At 48.0% G+C, this 18452-nt stretch overlaps 1 protein-coding gene across 1 annotated transcript in view; it reads left to right on the top strand.

Moving 5' to 3' along the window:
- Positions 1–4404: 4404 nt before the first annotated feature.
- The window catches only part of KCNQ3 (potassium voltage-gated channel subfamily Q member 3), a 297016-nt gene continuing 282968 nt past the window's right edge, over positions 4405–18452 (top strand). Inside the window, exon 1 of the mRNA XM_021688465.1 lies at positions 4405–4905. Within this exon, the coding sequence (XP_021544140.1) occupies positions 4523–4905 (383 nt within the window). The 5' untranslated portion in view covers positions 4405–4522. The remainder of the gene's footprint in view (positions 4906–18452) is intronic.

The following is an 18452-nucleotide window of genomic DNA, read 5'->3' as shown; positions in this document are numbered from 1 at the left end:
TCTGTCTCCTTGGATGCAAAGACCTGTCTCACTGGCTCCTCCCAGAGGTAGATTTATAACCAGGTGCAGAGCAAGCATTTGGAGAATATGTTATTTGGTCAGAAGCAGTTTTATGGAATCTTGTGATAGTGAGGCATTCTTACGTCCAGGGATGGTGATGTTGCAGAAGCATGACGGGCAGAGGAGGCAATTTTGTATCCAGGAGATATGTCTGTTCTACCTGAGACACATCTCCCCAACCCCAACCATGACTGCAAGGTCCAGTGTAATCAACCTGCCACCAGGTTGAACCCCTGAGGAAGGTGCCATACTGGAGGCTCAGCGTTGGTCTTCTCTGCAGGTCAGGCATGCTGTAGTAGTTTTGGCAATTGTCACCACCAGACTATTAACAGAGGGTACTTCTGGGTAACAGGATGACAAATCATTGTTGCTGCCTTTTTGCTGCTTTGTATTTCATAATAACTATGAGGCACTTCTTGTGCAACAAATAATAAAAGCAAATTTAAACATGGTCCAAGACAGTCATTTAATGTGTTTTGGGGAACAGGGTGGGGGGGCAGGGCCCCTGTTAACTTGTGCCCATGAACCTGAGATTCTGTCCTGCTCCTTTGATTACAGAAATCGTCCCTGGAGCATCATCTCTCGGCAAGCACGTTTCTGTTCATCTCATCCCTGGAGGCTTACACCCCCGGGGAAGCAGGATGTACAGAGAAAAGAACTCAGGCTCAGAGAAAGTCTTTTGGCTTCTCTCTCCTTACTCATTCCCAGGAAGGCTCCCCACCTGCAGGAGAGAAGGAGTTCATCGGAGATGAAGACCAGTGAAAGGGGAAACAAATCAAAGGCATAGGGGAGGGGCGTCAGGTGGCAAATCTGAAGACTAGGAATTGGTTGGGTTTTCAAGGTCGCACACTGAGGTTGTGCAGAGCTGGAATGGAAACCAGCAGTGGAATGCCCTGTTGTTTGTACCAGGGCCCCCAGTCTGGCCCTGATGGATACTGTGTTCCTGAACTCTGTCATGGTACCAACACCCTGTTGGTACCTGAGGTTCTTGGGGACTTTAAGCCTCAAAGAAGATTCCTTTCAATGGAATATAGGACATTTGATTTCCGTTAGCTGGAATCTGTGCTACGGAGTGTTGAGATTACACAGTCCCCCAAATGGCACTGAGAAAGCCTCCCGTTTTTCGTGACATTTCCAAGCCTCCTATCTGAACAACACTCTGCATTGGATTATAAAACCATTAAGCAAATCAATTTCCAAACTACATGGCAGTTTCCCTATCATTGGATTTAACTGGATCAGAGGGTTGATTTATATTGACTTTACCTCACGTTTTATGGGAGGCATGAACATAGCCCCTACACTTGATCTTAAAACATTAATATTTGATAGTCTGCAGCTCTCATCAAAATAGAAGTCTCCTCATGTGCCAGAGGATCCAAACTGTTATTCTGAAAATCTGAACTTTTGATTAATTGCCCAGTAATGATGTCTTCTTTCTATGGGGTCCTCGACTAGTCTTCTTTGATGCTTATCTGGTGAGTCTTTTTATTTTAAATTTTGTCAAAATGTTTTTGTTTTGTGTTGTTTTTTTTTTGTCACCATGTTACTTGAGTTGCAATGGGTACTAAGACTTTCCAAGAATAAAGATTTTCACAATGGTAAAAGACAAAACCCCAAATCCCATATGCAAACATACAGCCAATATTTCATTGTGAGCCAAGCATTGTTCTGGGGCTTTACATTCTGCCTTCACTTATTAGTCATTCATTCATGAATAGGTATTGAGAGCCTACTAAACAGCAAGCATCCTTCTAGGCTTCAGGGATAGAACCCTGAGACCCTGCTCTTGCTTAGTGAGATAGTAGTAAACAAAACACAGCTTGGATCATTTTAGGCAGTGATAAAGGTAACCAATAAATAAAACAGGAAGGGATTGAGGGCGACTTTAGAAAAGGGGCTCAAACAAGAAGGATGGAATTGTTCCTTAGTCAGTAGGGATAGGAATGCGATGGAAAGCTCAGGAACCTGCGCTGGTGTGCTGGGGGTGGAGGGTGAACAGATGTTCAGAAGCATGCTTGGGGGGGGGGGGGGGGAGTTGCAGCTTCCATTTGGAGCTTCTCTCACCTAGGCTAGTCCCTTTCTCTGCACTCTTTCTCGTTTCCAGTGTTTGCACTGACCGGTTACTTACCAGCCTCCAACTAACTCACTGCTGAGCATCATTCTCTTCATGAACATCTGTGGGGGGTCCTACTGTGCGTGCAGTCACATGTCCATAAACCAGTTCATGCAATGTTCACAAAGTGAAACCTGCAGCCCCCTGACCGATGAATAATCTCTCTCAGTCAGGTTGTGGCTCTTATTCTATATTAAGGTCCCATATTAGAGTCACTTTCTGGACAAACTATTCTGTAGCTTTAAGCGGTTTATTTTTGTGCCTATACAACACTGTTTAATGATTTCAGCTTGGGTACAGTTTAACTCCTTTCTCAAAACTATCCTTATTGGTTGAGATTTCTGGGGTTCTCCCCTCTGGCATTCATTCATACAGATACTCCTCCTTCCTCCCCATTCCCACACTCACACTTCCTTCTCTCCTCCCCACCCCCTCTCACCTCCCCCTTCTTTCTCTCCAGACCTTTCCCCTCCCCCATCCCACCTCCCCTCTCCTCCCATCTCCTCCCCTTCTCTCATTCTCCTTGGCCAACTCCTTCAGGCAATACAGAGCTGGCATTCCTTTGCAGGCCTTCTGGTGGCTCTCACACACTAGGGATGGATCCTTGACTTGGCCTTGCTCGTAGACCCTCCCCTCTGCCCAAGACAAGCCTGGAGAGAGTGGGAAGTGAAGGAGGCTCCAGGTACCAGGGGACAGCAGGATCTCTGTAATGGTGGTGGCCATGTGGGAGGGAGCTGAGAGGTTCAAAGTGCAGGGGACCCTCACCGCCCTCTGCCAGTGATTTAATGTGATCTAGTCCCTACCTAACAGTGGCCTCCCCTTCTTCTGCCCTCCCCTGACTCAGTGCGTTCAAGCCATACTTCACATTTGAGCTTGCTGTTCTGCTGCCTGGAATGCTCTTCCTGACATTTACATAGTTGCCCCAGCTTGTCACTTAGGTCTCACCCCAAAATGTCACCTCCACAAAGAGGCCTTCCAGGACCAGCCAATGTAAAGAAATTCCCCACTTCTAGCACATTTTCTACCTATTTTGTTTCCTCAAAGCATCCACCAATCTTGGCAATTACACTATTTGTTTGTTTTCCATTACTGTCTTCCATCTTTCCAGAATACAAGCTTTATGAGTGCAGGGATCTTGTATGCCCAGGTCCCAAAACACTGCCCCTCTCAGTAGAAGCTCACTCACTTGAGGTTTAGTAATTGAATGAATGAACAGAGACTCAGGCAACAGAGGGAATGACTTGCTAGAGCCCAGGTTAAGAGCCAAGCCAATTCTGTGAGTTCTTTCTCTTTCTTCAACCCTCTGTTCGCCTGAGCCGGCAAGGGCCAAGGGCCAAGGGCCAAGGGAGGTGAGGGCTGCACTATCCACCATGAACCAGAAACCAAACAGGGAGCCACCTGGACTGTGTGGGCTCACGGCGCGCTGGGCCTTGGCCAACCCAGCAACTTGGATTTTACTTCCAAAGCCAAGAAGCAGGGTGGGGAGGTGACCAGAGAACGTAAAGCTGCAGCGGTCAGGCCAATGCCGAAGGTCGACAGAAGAACCCCCCCCAACCCCGCCTCAGTCCCTCCCCGCCTTCCCCCCTTTGCCCCCACGCCCAGCCCGGGGAAAGCCCTAACACCCACAGGGGCGAGGGCAGCCCCACTTGGCTGCCTCAGAGCAGACCACCCGCGAGGCGCGCGGGGGTGGGGGGCGGCGAGGGGGGCGGGGCGCTGCGGGGGCTTCCCGCCGCGACGGGGCGGGACAATGGGGCCCCACCCCGGCGAGGGAGCGGGGCGGCGGCGTGCGCTCGGCCCGCCGCGCGCTGGCTCGCCGCGGCTGCTGCGGGGCTGAGGCTGGAGCGGGCGGGGAGGGGCGCGGGGTGGGGGGGGAGAGCGGAGGAGGGCGGAGGCGGCGGCGGCGCGTGTGGCTTGCGGGCGGGCGGGCGGTTGGCACCAGGCTTGTAAATAAACTGCGATGCTGTCTCGGGCTCGCCGGCCCGGGTGCCGCCGCCGCCGCCGCCGCCCCGGAGCCCCGGTGCCAGGCTCCCGCCGCCGCGCGCCCTAGCGCCTCCGCGCCAGCCTCGCGCGCCCTCGCCCGCTCCCCGCAGTCCCCGGCCCGCGCCCCTCGGGGTCCCGCGGCTGACCCGCGCGGGATGTGACCCCTTCCCGCTGCCCGGCCTCCCCTGCCCCCCGGGGGGCCCGCCTTTGCTTGCTTTTTTGGGGGGGTGGGGAGCGGCGCGCGGATCATGGCATTGGAGTTCCCGGGCTTGCAGCCGCCGCCGCCGCCTCATCCACGCACCCCGAGCGCCCCTTCTTCCCGGAGCAGCAGCGGAGAAGGCGAAGCGGCCGGCGGGGGCGAGGCAGATGGGGCTCAAGGCGCGCAGGGCGGCGGGGGCGGCTGGCGGCGGCGGCGACGGGGGCGGCGGCGGCGGGGCCGCTAACCCGGCCGGAGGGGACGCGGCGGTGGCCGGCGACGAGGAGCGGAAAGTGGGGCTGGCGCCGGGCGACGTGGAGCAAGTCACCTTGGCGCTCGGGGCCGGAGCTGACAAAGACGGGACTCTGCTGCTGGAGGGCGGCGGCCGCGACGAGGGGCTGCGGAGGACCCCGCAGGGCATCGGGCTCCTGGCCAAGACCCCCCTGAGCCGCCCTGTGAAGAGGAACAACGCCAAGTACCGGCGCGTCCAAACTTTGATCTACGACGCCCTCGAGAGACCGCGGGGCTGGGCGCTGCTCTACCACGCGCTCGTGTGAGTACCCAGCCGCTCGGCGGCGCAGGTTGGGGCTCGGGGTGGGGGCTGGAGCCAGGACGGCTGTGGGGCCTTAAAGCCCAGGGGCGCCGGTGGGCTGAGGAGGAGACCAGTCTGTCCTCCGTGTTCCTCCGCTGTGTGTGTCCGTGTGTCTGTGAGCCACTCTCTGGGTGTTGGACACCAGGGCTTCAAAGATTCAAGCGTGGTTCCCCAGCTAATTTGGAGATTGGATTGGCGTGTTTGTGCGCGCGCGGGTGCGCATTTATGGCACCTTCTCCGGATGTTGGTATTGAAGCTTAAAAGAATGATGTGGTTTTTCCAATTAACGTGGAGGATGAACAGGATAAAGCGGATCCCTCCCATACGCTCTGTGTTTCTGCTTGGGGTGGGTCCCTTCTCCTGGGATCGCTACTGAGTTTAGATGATGCATCCTGGAGTTAGGGATGGGAGTGGTACACTGCCCATAGTGGTGTGTGTGTGTGTGTGTGTGTGTGTGTGTGTGCGCGCGCGCGTATGTGCACGAGCGCGCGCATGAGCGCGGGTATCAGTTGCTTGCTTGTGCTACCCTTCTTAGGGCTCCATCCTGATATAGAACCTGGTGTTGCCCTAGTTGGGGGCTTGGACTGGTCAAAATGTGCATCTTTGGATTATTTTTATGGAAGTTAATGAGCAGGAGAGAGAATATAAGAGAATGAGAATATCTCAGGCTCCAGCCTAGACAGAGGAGCTGGGGCTTAACAGTGCCAGGGGATCAGGTCCGGGGCTTATTTTGGCTGAGGTACCTCGATGATTTGGTCCTGATATCCCCTCAACATCAACTGCTGTCCCCTTCTCTCACTTTGGCTGGACAAGGGTGCGGGCCATGTGATGGGGCTTGGGCTGGAGGTTTGACCCCAGGCACCCTTCCCCTAGAAAGCATCTCCTTGCTAGTCAGGATGAACATGCATTGCCAGGGAAGGAAGACGGAACCCCGTTCTGCACTGACACTCGGGACAGGAAATCTTCTTGCACTTGAGGGAGTGGGGGGGAGGATGGTAGTGGTGACTTCTCACCTAGGAGACAAAATCAGAGCTGTCAGCCTACAGCTCAGGGCCGGCAGGGCATCTCCAGTTGCCCCTTGCCTCCTGTCTGTGGCTTAGTCATTCTGATGGCTGCTTCTTGGGAAGCTGTACGTTATCAGGGTTTGGGCGGGGAATTGGCCATAACTTTGGCCCTTCTTGTGCCTTTAGTAGTGGATATTCCTCTGTGCCCTCCTCCAACTGACCACGACTGTTGTGGTCCCAGGGAGTTCAGGGAGCCTTGGAGTTGCTACCTGCCAATCATCTTTGGTTGCAATGGCTTTTCCAGGTTTGGCCACCAGGTGGGGGCGTCTGCCCAGGACCTCAGACTTGGCAACAGGTTTCTTCTGAGAGGTTGCAGAAGCCTGGAAAGGGTGCCTCCCTGAAGCTGAGGAACTGGCAGGAAGGAGGGGGCATCCAGCCAGGAACATGGATTCCTGATGGTCCAGCCTCTGGCATCCACTTCCTCCTGAATTTGCAGGTGTTCGTGGCTGGAGAGAAGGCCTAGCAAGGGTTACTCTTCCATTTGCTTTCTTCAGGTGGTAAAAAGGGATGAAAAATATATTCATCTCTGTTTCTAGCACTGTGTTTAGTTCAACTGAACTGAAGGGGGTTCAGTTAAATTAAGTGATTAGTTAAATTGAAACTGGAATGTGATAGTAAAAAAAAGCTCGGATCTGAGTGCACCCCATACATAAAGAGACTCAGCGTGTCCTTCTGCATGTAAATGGCGTTCACTATTTATTGGCTGACTTCCAAACCTGGGGTTTCACTGAAGTTTGTGGGGTCCCTCTTTCTTCACCTCCCGCCATTCCCAGACAACACCCCTGCCCTGCCTGCCTTACCCCTGGGGGAGGGATAGCTAAGGCCTGTTGTTGACGGAGCCTCGATTTTATCCTTCTTTCGAATTATTCCATCACGCAGAAGCAGGTTTGAGAACGCCCAAACCTGTAGCCTTGTTTCCCAGAGAGGACCAGGAAAATCTGAGAGCGTGGCATAAGGAAGAGGTGAAGACCTAGCCAGATGCTTTCACACATGCAAATCATTTATTTCATTGAACTCTCTCCAGGATTTTATGAGGTGGGAATTACTGTCTACATATTACAGATGAGAGTAAGAAAACTTCAGTGAAACCCCTTGTCCAAGATCGCACAGCTGCTGTTCTGGCTGCTCACATCTGAATGCAGTGGGCCAACTGTGTTTCTGAGCTGGATCCCAGTTCTGACCCTCTGCCAACAGTTGCAGGGCTCTGAGTATTTCACTGGGCATCACTGGGTGCCCCTTGCCCATTGATAACACAGGGCTCCTAAGAACACCTCCGCCTTCACTTGCTAGCTCACAGCTGTTAATGGCTAGAAATGGGGTTTGGAAACAAAACAGGGGCTAGTCGGAACCCAGGGAAGCACGGTGTTCAGGAAATGCGGAGTGGGCTAAGGCGGTGGTGGGATTGCAGGTTCTGACTCATTGGGAATTATACAGGAAAGCATGCTGGGCTGGGTGTGAGCTCCTAATACTGAAGCATACCCAGTCAGTGGATACACTGTGCATCCCCCCTCCAGCTTAGCAGGAAGTGCAGTCAAGTGAACAAATTGAACTTTTCATTGATGATTCAGGATTTTGCAAGGCACTGTAATTCGTGCTTCGAAGCGTCCGTTATCCTGTTCTGGGCTGTAGCTAATGGCATAAGGGGGCCGGGAAATTGGGCTGACCGTGGGCTCACAATCTAGTGCATACTTTTATTTTATCTTTTTAATGAATCGGACCCATGAGATGCGATTCCCATCCCCCCCCACCGCTCCTGTCCTGAAGGTAGAATACAGCAAATGTGGAGACCAAAGACCCCCACCCTACCTAACCCTGCTCCCTTTGCCTTAAATGCTCATCCCTATTTTTTCCTGGCTACTCACTTTCACCTTGGCCCAGCTCTGATGTGGCTTCCTCTGGGAAGCTTTTCTCTGACCCCGCCACCCCCTCCGCAGGTTGAGCTAGAATTGCCCTCCTCTGCAATGTCCCTAGCTGTAGGATTTTGCACATTACATTAGATTGATCTGCTTGCTCATCTCTGCCATTGAACCAAGAGCTACTTGGGAATAGGGCCATGGTGTTCTTTGGTGTTCTGTTTCTGGCAGGCTGTGGGGTCCGTGGTGGTTACTGGATAAGCACTGATTGACTGGGTGAGTGAAAGAATACTCTCAGACTCACTGAGACTTTGCTGTGAATGGTTTTAATGTTATCACCACCATCACCACCACAAGTAGGTACAGTCAGCATTATAGGATTTTAGTGAAAAGAATAGCTGGCAGAAGTCTTAAAATGGACTAAGGGGAGGAGGGGACAGGGTGGGAGACCATGCTTTGACCCCAGTGAGCCTGATCCCTTCTCTGCTTCCTGAGCCTGAAAAGGATCCTGCTGTTGTGGAGAAAGTGCTGGATCTGGAGCTCCCATCTGGACCACCTGAGGTCTCTGTGATTTTGCATGGCCCGGAGGTTGGGATTGGCCCCTGTCACAGGGTGGTGTTCAGGTTTCAAGTGTATGAATGAAATTAGCCCAACACCAGGCACTGAATATTCATTGGTTGATTCTGAATAGGGGTCTCCTTAAAAGCACATACCACTGTGGTGCTCTGACATTGTCCCGGGACTCCCCTTCCTTAGCCTGTCAGCAGAAAGATGCTGGCTTCTTCTTGGTGCTATTGTTGGATGGACTCTCTGCACAAACCTTCTGCTCCTCTCACCACCTCCCTGCAGCCATCACTCACTCACCTGTTGACGGACCAAGGGGACATGGTCATAGGAAATACCTCCCGTTTGCATTCAGAGGTGGGCTGGCCCCTGGGGACCAGGTTGGGGGAGGTGGCAGGCAAGGCTGAGAGGTGGGGCACAAGGACCCAGCAGCTGCTCTGGAATGTAAGGGCTTGGCTGGTGGTCTTAGCCTATTGACTGGAAGATCTACAGTCCCTTTTTTTAGAGGCTGATCAGTATTCCATGTTCTTTCTCCATTCATCTGTTGATGGACATGTAGCTCATTTGTACATCTTGGCTATTATGAATAGTATTTCAGTGAACCTGGAAGTGCTAATATCTCTGAGATCCCAATTTCAATTCTTTTGGATACATATTCAAAGGTGAGATGGCTGCATCATATGGTAGCTCTATTTTTAATTTTTGAGGAACCTCCATATTGTTTTCCATTGTTTCCCCCATTCCAATGTTTCCACCATTTTGCATTCCCGTCCACGGCGTGCAAGGTTTGCAGTTTCTCCCCATCCTCACCAACACTGTTTCTCTTGGTTTTGATTTTGTTTCCGTTTTTGTCTTTTTTTTTTTTTTGATAATAGCTCTCCTGACAGGTGTGAGGTGCGGTATCATTGTGACAATCTTTATTCAGCTGTAAGAGCATGGTCTTTGGAGTAAGACCCAGGTTTAATCCAGTCTGCTCTTTTCTGGCTGTGTGACCTGGAGTAATTTGCTCACTTTCCTGGATTTCAGTTTCTTTCTTTCTTTTTTTTTTTTTTAAGATTTATTTATTTATTTGAGAGAGCGAGAATGAGAGAGAGTACATGAGAGGGGGGAGGGTCAGAGGGAGAAGCAGGCTCCTCGCTGAGCAGGGAGCCCGATGCGGGACTCGATCCCGGGACTCCAGGATCATGACCTGAGCCGAAGGCAGTTGCTTAACCAACTGAGCCACCCAGGCGCCCCTCAGTTTCTTTATTTCTGATATGGAGATAGTCAGGCCTACCTCCCGGGGTTCTTGTGAAATTTAATTGAGGTGATGATATACAACACCTAAACATTGCCTTATGTTGGTTTGCAACCTTGGGCGTTCCCCAGGTTAAATCCGAAACTGGCCCCCTCTGCAGACAGAGGGCAAGGGGAGAGGGAAGTAAGAGGAGGGCCACTCCAGATCCCTAAGTGGCAGGTTTCATAAGCAAGAGGACTTATATGTGAGGCTTGTCTTGGACACTGAAAGATGAGCAGGTCTTCCCACCCACTCTCCAGAATCTTAAAGGTTTTCAGAGTGTCCTTAATGGGGTTTGGTCACATACCCAATACAGACGGTGTCAGCAGCACCTTACTCTCAAGGCTGCATCTTTGGAACAGCTCCCACTGTGGGAACGGTGGAGGAGGGAGCGCACGGTCCAAGAACGGGGGAGGTGGTGAGGTCCAACTCGAGGGTCACCCTGCGGTCACGTCTTCTCAGTGACCTCCCCCAACACACTGAAGATAGTCAGTAAATATTGTTTCCTTCTTGCTTCTCCTCTCAATCCTATTTTAATCTGCCTTCCTCTTGCCCCTCTCATCAAACCCATGCCCCTCTCCCCTCTCTAATAACCTTGTTTTATTTTCTTTTCCTTTTCTGAACTCCTTGCCTTATTCCTGGCTTTTGTTTTTTATGATGCTTGCAAACCACTGGAATCAGATGAAAAAGTCAAGGAAGGGGTTGATTGCAAGCGCCCACAGTCGCAGGTGTCTGGACCCCAGTGAGGCGGTGCGCTGGGAGGGTCTGTGACCCCAGGTGCCCGGTATCTCACTGTCCAGGAGCCAGGCTCACGCAGGTGGCTGTCGGTGCTGGAAGGGAGGGTACATTTTCTCTCCTTTACAACTGAAAACAGGTTCTGAAAAGTTATGTGATTTGTCCGGATGCTTGGAGCTACCTAAGTGGTAGAGCTGGGACCCCGCAGGAGTGTCCCACCTCTTTCACTGTCTTCATCATGTCACTGTTGTCCCCAATGGCAGACGATGCAGAAGAAAGGTAGCAGAGACTGAAACTCTACCTTCCTGGGTCAGGCGCTTTGTACAGCTGCTTTTCTGAAAAGTCCCCAGGGGAGAGGAGCCTGGCTGGCCCAGTCAGTAGAACATGAGACTTTTGATCTCAGGGTCCTGAGTTTGAGCCCCATGTTTGGCGTAGAGCTTACTTTGAAAAAAAATCCCCAGGGGAAAGCAGATCGGCTGGTCTGCCGGCTTTGTACACATGGAGTAACAGTAAGATGTTTCAAACTTTGATATACATGTGAATCACCTAGGCAAGAAGGGACGTTAAGGAAAATCTGGCAGACATTTCTTGAACCAGTCATTGAACTTGTGCATAATTAATACAACGCACCCTACCCTCCTCTTGAATAATTCAGTGGAAATGAGCAACATACCTGCAGTCGTGCCTAAAATGACCTGAATACAATCATGAAGAAATAATAAACAAATTCACATTGTGGGAAATCCTGCAAGATGTCTGGCACAGTCTCTTCCAAAGGGTCCCTGTCAGAAGAACAAATAAGGAAACTGTCTCAGTTAAAGGAGCTCAAAGAGATATGACAGCCAAATGCAGTGCATGCACAGAAACAAGTGGGACCACATCAAGCTAAAATGCTTCTGCCCAGAAAAGAAGCAGTCAACAGAATGGAAAGGCATCCTGCAGAATGGGAGAAAATATTTGCAAATCCTATATTTGATAAGGGCTTAATATATAAAATATATAAGGAACTCCTACAACTCAACAGCAAGAAAGCAAATGATCCTGTTAAAAAATGGGCACAGGACCTGAATAGACGAGAAGATACACAGAGGGCCAATGTGTACATGAAAAGGTGCTCAACACCTGCTCACCAGCAGTGAAATGCAAATGAAAACCCCCAGAGAGGTGATAGAATGGCTATGATCAGAAAACCATGAAATAGCAAGTGTTGGCGAGGATATGAAGAAAAAGGAACTCTCGTGCACTGTTGGTGGGAATTTAATTGGTATACAGTTATCACAGTACATAAAACAGTATGGAAGTTCCTTTAAAAATTCAACATAGAACTATGAGATGATTCAGCAATTCCACTTCTGGGGATTTGTCTGAAGGAAATGTAAGCACTATCTTACTTTTGATAACATGTGAACCCTAATTGCAGCAAAATGTTTAGCCGTCAAGACAAGGAAACAGTCTAAATGTCCACGGATGCATGAATGGGTAAAGGAAATGTAGTATATACACACAATGGAATGCTGTCCAGCCATGAAAAAGAAGGAGATCATGCCATTTGCAATGACATGGACACAGATGAACCTTGAGGCTACTATGTTAAGAAAACTAAGTCAGACAGAGAAAGACGAATACTGTATGGTCTCACTTATATGTGGGATCTTAAAAAACTGAACTTAGGAACAGAGATCAGATGGGTGGTTGCCAGTGGCTGGGGCCTGGGGGGAATTGGGTGAAGATGGTCAAAAGGTACAAACTTCCAGTTATAAGGTGAACACGTTCTGGGGATCTACTGCACAGCATGGAGACTATAGTCAACAATACTGTGTTGTATATTTGAGAGTTGCTCAGAGAGTAGATCTTAAGAGTCCTCATCACACACACATACACACACAGAGGTAACTGTGTGAGGTGCTGGATATGTTTCTGAACCTTATGTGGTAGTCATTTCATTATATATGTATGTATCAAATCATGACATGGTACATCTTAAACTTACACGATGTTATATGTCAGTTATGTCTCAGTAAAGCTGGAAAACACACAAGTGACTTTCATGATTCTTGATTGGATCCCAGATTGAAAAAAATAAATAACAATAAAGGATATTATTATAGGGAAGGTGAAGAAAATTTGAATGTGGACTCCATATTAGATAACATCATTATGTCAAAATTTAATTTCTTGAGTGTGGCCATTGCATTGTGGCTACGTAGGCGAATGTTCTATTTTTTACAAGCCACGTGGTGTAATCTTTAGTGGTCAAGTGTCATGATACCTACGACTTACTTTGCAATGTGGGGCACACATACAGACCATGCAAACATGTAAATGTGCACATACCACATACCCACAGAAGAGAGAGAAGGAGGCACTTGTGGCAAAAATATTAACAGTCGGAAGATCACAGTGAAGAGAATGTATATGGGTATTATAGTACTCTTAACTTTAAGTTTTAAAAAAAACCCAAAAAGTTAAAAGTACTTTAAAAAAAAGACTAAATGCACACAAACAGCACAGGGCACATATAGGAAAACAGATGACAGGCCCCACCCCAGAAATTGATGCCGTTGGTCTGTGGGGGTCCAGGCATGGTCCTTAAGTGATTCCAATATGAAGCCAGGCCTGAGAACCATTGGCCGAGCTGGACAGGCTTTTTTGGTTCATGGATTCTGTATAGAACGTACCTGAGGTTCCTGTCCACCTTGGGCTTTTGTCCAGGTAATGCCAACAGACAGTACAGAGGTATAGCTTAGTGGGCCAATGTCATTCGTGTCAAAGCTGCACACGCTGAGTCAGGTGCCAAGCTGTGTGCCAGGCTGTTGAGGCAGATGAGCCGTAATTCTCCTATGGAGGGAGACACTTGAAACAACTAAATTTGAGTAGTCTAGCAAATGCAGTAATAGTATGCAAATGAGGAACCAGGTAGGCAGAAAGGGCATGCACTGTTGAGCCTCCTGTGTTGTGTTAAGGAGATTCCTCCAAAGGAGATTTACGAGACTGGAGGGAAGATGAAGGTCCTACTGTTTGTCCAGTTGATGACCAGCCTTCCTCTCCTGCTTGGAGAACCGAAGGCTACATGCAATTAACTTGGATACTCCATTATTATTCTTGTGTTATTAGGAAGCTCCCCCGTTCAAGTTTGTATTCATGAAAAATAATTCCATCTATGTTTGAAAGTTTCATAGGTCAATGGGGATCCTCTGGTATTTTCCAAAGAATCAACGTCCTGCTCTCTCTTTTTTTGTCTGGGTCTTGAAGTTTTGACAGAATGAAAAGAGAATTTGTTACATCTCTTTAAAATTGAGCAATGTAAAAAGAAGCAAGGGAAAGGTCTTCCAGTGTGGATTGATTAAAAACCCTTTGTAGACACGGTGCCATGTGGCTCTGGTCTGGGGTGGCCCAAGACAGCTGTGGGTTTGTGAGAAGTGCATTGGGTGAGCTGTTAGGAGAATTGCATTAGCCATGTGGTTCAGACACCTCACTAGTCCCATCATCTGCAGATGCCTTCTGCATGGGATTGATGTAAGAATCCCGGGAGAAAATGTGTGAGGGAATGCTTTGGGAACTATGGTGGCATTTCCCTAAAGCTCTAGAAGGATCAGATGAGTCCATGGTTGGGACCTCTCTGTCTGGGTCTGAGAATCTGCCCACGCACACATTTGCCACATTGCTGTTGTTATGCATTACCTGATACCAGGAACCCATCAGCAATCTAACTCAGCATGCACATCCACAGGGATGGAAGGTGCTCACCTTTGGGGACACTGACGAGGAAGAGGTTTGCAGGTGACAAGGTGATGTCAATACTAAGGTCTCGGGCCACCTCTGGTTATGCTGGTGTCATAGGATGCAGATATGGTGCCTTCCAAACTGTGGTCTTGTTGGATGGGACTTTGCATTCTGCCACAGAGGAATAGAGGAGTTTGTTTGAAATGTGCTCTTGGGAGAACAAACTAGGTTATAATTCAGGAATAAGATTGCTTTTTGCTTGTAGTTTATGAAGAATAAAAGTGTGTATGTAGCAGTTGGCTCATGGAACATGCCATACCTTGGCTCTGCTTGGGTTCCTCCTGTAGTGGGCTTCTCTCCTTGCTGAAGACCTGGGCTAGGATCTCCTTTTCCTCTCTTCCATCCTCCCTCCTTCCAGAGACGTGTAAAATCGTCTGGACCCTCTAAGACTGTAACAGTTGAGTTGGGGCATATAAGCCCAACATATCAATTATAAGCAATGTTTTTGCATCATTTCATAGTTTATTATAGCCCTCCTTGGGCAACATCAATAGGATTCCTGCTTTATACATATGAGTAACAAAAATTCTTAGAGCAAATCCCTTCTTTTTTTTGCCACATCTGGCTTTCTTAAGGAGTAGGCAGCCTGACAGAGTTTCTTTGCCACTGACCCTTAGATTCTTTGTAAACTTTCGTTAGCAGTTCAAGCCCGTTTCTGCCATTATGGGTGTCTTTTTGAAGGGATGGGGTGAAATATTATCCAACATACTGCACTAGGGGAATGTGTTCATCCAGTCCCGACCATCTGTACTAATGGAAAATCACTTAGCACTATCACACTGTTTATCTCCCTACTCCTACCCTTTCTTAGAATCCCAGCTTTTGCTTTATCTCACCCCACATATATCAGTCATGGATGCTTCTCCACCTGGTGATGTCAGTCCAGAGAATGGAACCAGAAGGCCTTAGTAATCAGCAAGTCTAATCAAACTGATCAGCAGTAATTACATAATAGCAGTTTATGGGATTTATGGACCCAGCACCGAGAGAGGCACTTGGCCGATTATAGACCTCAGAGGACTTCAGAGCTGGAAGGAATGGTAGAGAAGATGAAACTGAGGTCCAGAGCCCTTAAAAACTTGCCTATAGGGTACGTGCACCCCGATGTTTATAGCAGCAATGTCCACAATAGCCAAACTGTGGAAAGAGCCAAGATGTCTATCGACAGATGAATGGATAAAGAAGAGGTGGTATATATATACAATGGAATATTATGCAGCCATCAAAAGGAATGAGATCTTGCCATTTGCAACGATGTGGATGGAACTGGAGGGTATTATGTTGAGTGAAATAAGTCAAACAGAGAAAGACATGTATCATATGATCTCACTGATATGAGGAATTCTTAATTGCAGGAAACAAACTGAGGGTTGCTGGAGTGGGGGGTGGGGTGGGAGGGATGGGGTGACTGGGTGATAGACACTGGGGAGGGTATGTGCTCTGGTAAGCGCTGTGAATTGTGCAAGACTGTTGAATCTCAGATCTGTACCTCTGAAACAAATAATGCAATATATGTTAAGAAAAAAAAAGAAGAAGGTAGCGGGAGGGGAAGAATGAAGCGGGGGAAATCGGAGGGGTAGACGAACCATGAGAGACGATGGACTCTGAAAAACAAACAGAGTTCTAGAGGGGAGGGGGTTGGGAGGATGGGTTAGCCTGGTGGTGGGTATTGAGGAGGGCACATTCTGCATGGAGCACTGGGTGTTATGCGCAAACAATGAATCATGGAACACTTCATCTAAAACTAATGATGTAATGTATGGGGATTAACATAAGAATAAAAAAAATAATAATAAATGCAGAATGGAAAGAAAAAAAAAAAACTTGCCTATAGTCATGCTGATGACAAAGGAAGGACCTGAACTCGGGTCCTCTTCCAAGGCTGGGTTCCATGCAGCCACGTCAGCTTCTGCTCATGATGCTCCAACAGCTGTGTACCAATGGAGAAGTTTTGCTACAGCTGAATTCTTCTGGGTTACACTGGCTTAGGGTCTGGATCAAATGAACAGAAGAAAGAGGAAAGCCAGGGGCAGGGCTGATCTGGAGTCCATACACAGGTTCCAGGCGGCCTCTTGCCAAGGAGGATTTCTCTTCTGCTAAAATTCCCAATACCCAGACCACCTTTTCCCCACCCCCCCCCCACCCCCCACCCTCTAGCCCTCTGCCAAGAGTCGTATCAAGTAGTCTCTGCTTTCCATTGAGGTCAGCACGGAGTTGGAGCATTCAAAACCAGCATCTTGTAACTAATGTTTTTATCCGTTTGGGTTGTTATACTGTCACATATGGGACAGCACTGCCGTTTGGTCCGTTCATGGAAACCTGATTTATTTTCATTAACAAGAGGAACTGACATTTGTAGAGTTGCTTCCCCGTGCCATGTTGGCTTAACACTCGAGATGGTTCTCCTAACGTGTGGCTGAGAGCCCAGCCCCAGGATCCCAGAGTTCTAACCCTGAGGCTTCGGCTCTTTGGCTCTGTAGCCTTAACAAGTCATTTTACTTTTAATCAGTTAAATGGACCTAATACTCCCTGCCTTACAGGTTGTTGAATGGATTAAATGAAGTAATTCACGCAAGTGCTCAGCAGAGTGCTAGCATTGGATCTTAGCCAGTGTTCCTCTGGTTGCTCTCTGAGCCAAAGAGCTCAGGACAAATGGTTTATTTAACACAGGATTATCCCATCTTGTTTTCACTATCTCCTCTTTGAGGAGTTTTTAAGACATGTTTCCCCTAATTGCCCCCACCCATGACATTTTAATGCCACAGGTATATTGCATATTTCTTTGTAGATTGTGTGTATATCTGAGCTTGATATATAAAAAGAGTAAGATTTTTTTCACCTAGCCCCATTCCCCCCAAGAACTGATTTTGCCCCCCTTGAAGATGATACCATTCCTATTGAGAATGCACAATTTAGGAGGTGATTCAAAAAAAAAAAAATAGAGAAATAACTAAAACAGGGGAGAGGCAGGGAAATCCGACAGAAAGGAGAAAGTGGCTGGAGGACGCATTTTCAAGCAGGTTACCATGGGGTCCTTAAAGCTCAGCCCCTGGGGACCCTGGACTGCAGTGTGGAAAGATGCACAATTATCCTCAAACTCCATCCATCCCTGGCTCAGGGCTGCTCCGTGATATTACCTCTCAGAGAAATCCCTTCGACGGAAATTTGGGCTGTTTGTCAAAGGTATTTGTCAAAGGCCACGTTTGGCAGGTGCTGCCAGTGGGTTCTGGAGCAGAATGGGAGGGGACCGGCCATGACTGCTACTCACATTGTTTAAGTGAAGGAAATATCGTGATATGAGTTCACAGGTGTTTCTATGTCTTCTCAGTGGTTCTTAAGTAAAGGAAGTCTTTGTGGCCTGAGGGTCATGGTAATTTTGTAGTGCTTTTCCCCGTCATTAATTTTTCATTTAGGACAGTCATTCAAGAAAAAAAATCTGAAATAAAAGTATGTGTAAATATGTCAGTTCAGTGCCTGGTTTCTAGCGATAGCTAACATTTCTGAGCTCCTCTGTGTGCCAGAATTCTCAAACCTGGCACCATGAAACCATTGTCTGTGATACCCTTTGGGGGAAGGAGCTGTCTCCTGTTGAGATTATCGTGTGTTCACATATTAGAAATTTTCACAAAATAGAACAGGAGAGTTGCTTAAAATAAGCCTGGAGACCTTCAGTCCTGCTGACACTATGATTCTGAGTGGTTTTTGCAATACTTTCAAAGAATGAAGAATCTTACTAATTTATAACGTGAGAAACATTAGCATTTTCAAAACAAGATGAAAATAGATATTCCAGTTGCTCTTACAAACACATCTTTTGCTGAGAAAATGGAAGGATCATGGTTGTAAAGTGTGATCCCATGACTTTCATCCTTTGCCTCCTTTCTGGTTTTCTGGGGAAGTAATTAACATTCACACTTCAAGATTCTGGAATGATAGAGGGAATGTTGAGATTTCTTCTTTTTTTTTTTTGTAGTTAATATTGTACCACTTTATTTCAAATGCATAAAAAGTACAATTGTATTTTTTTGCTATGGTTATCATATATTTACAATTCATGCATTGCCATATATTTACAATTCATGCATTGCCAGTCCCACAAAAATCTAATGCAATAATTTTTGCTTTAAAAAGTCTTATGTACATTAAAAAAATTAAGAGAACAAGTTTTCTTTTTACCAAAAAAATTAAGAGAAAAAATGTTTTCTTTTTACCAATATGTTTACCATTTATGTT

Source organism: Neomonachus schauinslandi, chromosome 4 (genome assembly GCF_002201575.2).
Source record: "Neomonachus schauinslandi chromosome 4, ASM220157v2, whole genome shotgun sequence".
Taxonomy (NCBI): Eukaryota; Metazoa; Chordata; class Mammalia; order Carnivora; family Phocidae; genus Neomonachus; species Neomonachus schauinslandi.
The sequence above is the reverse complement of the archived record's forward strand: the minus strand, read 5'-3'. Positions and strand labels throughout refer to the sequence as shown.